At 44.2% G+C, this 3,536-nt stretch overlaps 1 protein-coding gene across 2 annotated transcripts in view; it reads right to left on the bottom strand.

Annotated features, from left to right (window-relative positions):
* The window catches only part of Adamts12 (ADAM metallopeptidase with thrombospondin type 1 motif 12), a 263,298-nt gene that overhangs the window by 62,128 nt on the left and 197,634 nt on the right, over nucleotides 1–3,536 (bottom strand). For both annotated transcript variants that reach the window (XM_028767605.1, XM_028767606.1), the window contains 2 exons: nucleotides 2,131–2,375; nucleotides 1,061–1,199 (listed from right to left, as the gene is read on the bottom strand). In XM_028767605.1, coding sequence (XP_028623438.1) covers nucleotides 1,061–1,199; nucleotides 2,131–2,375 — 384 coding nt within the window. The remainder of the gene's footprint in view (nucleotides 1–1,060; nucleotides 1,200–2,130; nucleotides 2,376–3,536) is intronic.

Below are 3,536 nucleotides of genomic sequence, written 5' to 3'. Positions count from 1 at the left end.
ATATGTGTGTGTGTGTGTGTGTGTGTGTGTGTGTGTGTGTGTGTGTGTGATCAAAATGCATTATATATATGTAAGAAATATAAAAAAATATTAAAATGAACATTTTAGGGGCTAGGGAGATGGCTCTGCCTTGTGTACTGCTCTTACAGAGAAACTAAGTTCAACTTTCTGCATCTGCATTAGGCAGCTCACGGATGCTTTACAGCTCCAGTGCCAGGGATCCAACACCTCGGGCTTCTTCAGGCACTTGCACAAATATGCACATTCACCATTCATACATACACACAGTTAAAAATAAAAATAGTCATTTTATTCTTAGGAGTTCTAAAAGTTATAGGTAGTTCTTCATGTAAACTGAGGACAAGAAGAATTACTTGTTTGTGAGCTAGATTGTGCATGACCCAATTTCTGACTCTTGAGCATATTCTATGATTGGTACCTAGGGTAGAGAAGTAAGACAAGAGACTTAAGTTCTGTAAGAAGAAAGCTTATGGAGAAGAATGGCTTCCAGGCACGTTCTGTCCTTCATTTTGATTCCCCTGGCTACATTATACATCTTGGCTGTCTGCTATGCAGGTGCTCTGGTTTTACAGGCAGTCGATCCAGAAAGGAGGCAAGAAGTTCAAGAACAGACTCAAGTGTGATCCAAAGACTGGACCAGAAATAAAGCTTCTGTGTATGACATTATTTCTAAAGCTACTGAAATGAGCGAGCCTTACCCCTATACCAAGAGGCCTGTCCTGTGTCTGCAAGAGCCTTGGCAAACTTCATACATCACTCAGGCAATGCCTGTGCTTTCCGAGAGTCCTCTCTTGGCTTTATATGCTCCAGTCTCCCTTTAAGGTGGAGTCGTACCCATGTGATGAAAGCAGACCAATGAGATGTAAGCAGAATACCTATTCCTTTAAGCCACACCTACACAGTCACTGCTCAAAGGATCCCTTGAGATACCTCTTAGAGACTGAAGATTAGCAGACACAATGGAAACACTGGCTTAGATAACCTCTATCTCCTACTACAAAGCTCGTGGGGTTTCCAACTGGAAGCAGCTGTTTCTCACCTGTTCCACAAGTTACACTGCATTCTGTCCAGCGGCCAAATTGCCAGAAGTACAGCAACTTGTCCACGTCATTATCAAGGCCGTCTTTCCGGACTGTGTATTCATACTTGATGCCAGGGTTAGTCACCTGGAATAGTAGCTAAAATTTGAGAGAGGAATCATGTCAAACTCTGCCGTGAGTAGCGATTGTAAAACAGACATTTAAAAAATATACCCAGGGGCTAGGGAGATGGATAAGAAGTTAAAGTACTTACTGCACACCCACGTAAAAAGCCAGGCATGGGGGCAGGCACCTCTAATCCTAGCACTAGGGAAGCAGAGATAGGAGGCTCCCTGGGGCTTGCTGGCCAGCCAGCCAAACTGAATCAGCAAGCTCCAGGCTTAGTGAAAGACTTGTCCCCCAAAAGTTAAATAAAATAAGGCAAGCAGCTGAGATAAAAAAAAAATGTCCCAACTGACACTGAGCTTGGATATATTTGCACATACCGGCACATATATGTACATAAATTCATGAACACATGTACATAAATATTACAGAATGCCTCATACTTAGAAGTAGTTATAGAAGTATCTGTTACAGTGGATGCCACTAAAAGGTCCTCCACCTATGTCTTTGTCTAGCTACACTTACTTCTGCTTTATATATTTCTACAGTCTCCTTCTGTTGCTTATTGGCTAAAATATCATGGATTTAATAAATTGAAAATTTTAATCACATGATCATTACACTGTGGGGATCAGCCGAAAGGTGCCCTGCATACTTACAAACTTTGGGAATATGGGTAAATGCTTTAGTGTCCTGACAACTATATAATATCACCTCAGTTTGTCACTGTGACTGGGAAGTCATACTACTACACTTTAAATGCATAAGGAATACATCAGCCTGAGGACTACATTCAAACCTCCCAGTGAATGGTTTTGAGGTCCCGAATTTTGTTCCTGGGGCTCCAACAGTTCTAAAGAACACAGAAGACACAGCACAGGCTCTTGGTTCTAGAATCAGTGTCCAGTATGAAAAGGATGGTACTGAGCACACGGGCCAGCAGCTCCCTTTTCTTCAGTATTACCTGGAGCCACACTGACTCGTTGGTGGGGCCGGGAGCCATAAGTTTCTCCAGATCTCCTTTCCTGTCATACTGGAAGACAGTCCCTGCCAGTTTATAGTTTCCATTCCACTGGATAATAAACCCTCCATTGAGGTAATATTTTTCTGGGTCTTCACTCCTAATGGCCAGGAAATTGCCAGCTGCCTTGATTTCCATCACCCTTATATCCCTTGCGCCTTTGGGAATAAGTCCGATGTCAATGTAACCTAAAGACAAAAGAGACAGCAATGAAGGATGCGTGCTAGCTTCTCAGCTAACACAGCCTGACATCCTCACCTCAGCATCTCCATTCTTCAGGGTCCATGGTGGGTGGCTGATGGAACAGGAAGAAGCACCAACTTAGAAGAATTAGAAAGAGACTAGCCAGCGGCAGAATTCTCCAGAGCTTCACAACTGAGTGTGTTAAAGGCTCTATGAGGACACGTGGATAGGTACAGATGGGCCTTGGAAGATTTGTGGCCCACACAGCATTGGTTCTCTTGTGTGTTTCTATGTGAATGGTTCAGAATGTCTGATCTCCAACCTAGTTTCCAGCTGGCATCCCTCCCTGCCCCCCTTTATCCTTGCCAATAGGTAACCTCTCCCAAGCAATGCACAGACTACATACTTTTCTCCCTCATCATCGACAGCATGCCAAAACCATCTTCTTAGGTGTAATTTAATCCAAGCTGCTGTTCATTCAGACCTTCTGGAAGGAACCTCAGTGCTATCGATTGCCCCCTGGCTTGCTTGCATCAGCCCAGGATGAAAACATCAGTTCTGAGCTCTACTTTCTACACCGTTGCTCAGTTCTGTCCAGCAGGAAGCCTTCCCTCCTCCTTTCCTCCTATGTTTTGCAAAATTACAAATTTGTAACTTATTTTCAGGGCTCTCCTCCAGGCTTCTGAGGATCCCATATCTATTTTAAAGCATTGATCGCCTCTGGCTGCAATCTTCTCCTGCTTAATGGTTGCCATGGTAGGGAGGCACACTGGTGAGAGAAGAAACTGACACTTAGCGGTTGCCTCTGCTCACCAGCTCCTTATGCTTCCATGTTCTTCATGCTTCCTAGAAACCATGGCTTTATAAGATGGGAGGAAAGTGGGCTTTAAGATGGCCTTGGGTTCCAGCTGTGCATCGCGCAGATCTGGCTATCTGAATTTCAACAGTTCCTTTAACTCCCTTGAGTCTCATCTGCACAATGATGGGAACTGAAGAATGATGAGTGAGGGGTCTCTCAGATCCACTGAAGATTTTACTTTTTTGTAAGTTGGTTTTAAGGCACATACAACCCTGTTAATTCTTCATGGGTGCTCACATCTCTCTCCTTCCTCTCATCCCTCTCCCTCTCCCTCTCCCTCTCCCTCTCCCTCTCCCTCTCCCTCTCC

This window comes from Grammomys surdaster, unplaced genomic scaffold (genome assembly GCF_004785775.1).
Source record: "Grammomys surdaster isolate TR1022 unplaced genomic scaffold, NIH_TR_1.0 174, whole genome shotgun sequence".
Taxonomy (NCBI): domain Eukaryota; kingdom Metazoa; phylum Chordata; class Mammalia; order Rodentia; family Muridae; genus Grammomys; species Grammomys surdaster.
Note: the sequence above shows the minus strand (reverse complement) of the source record. Positions and strands in the feature narration are given on the sequence as shown.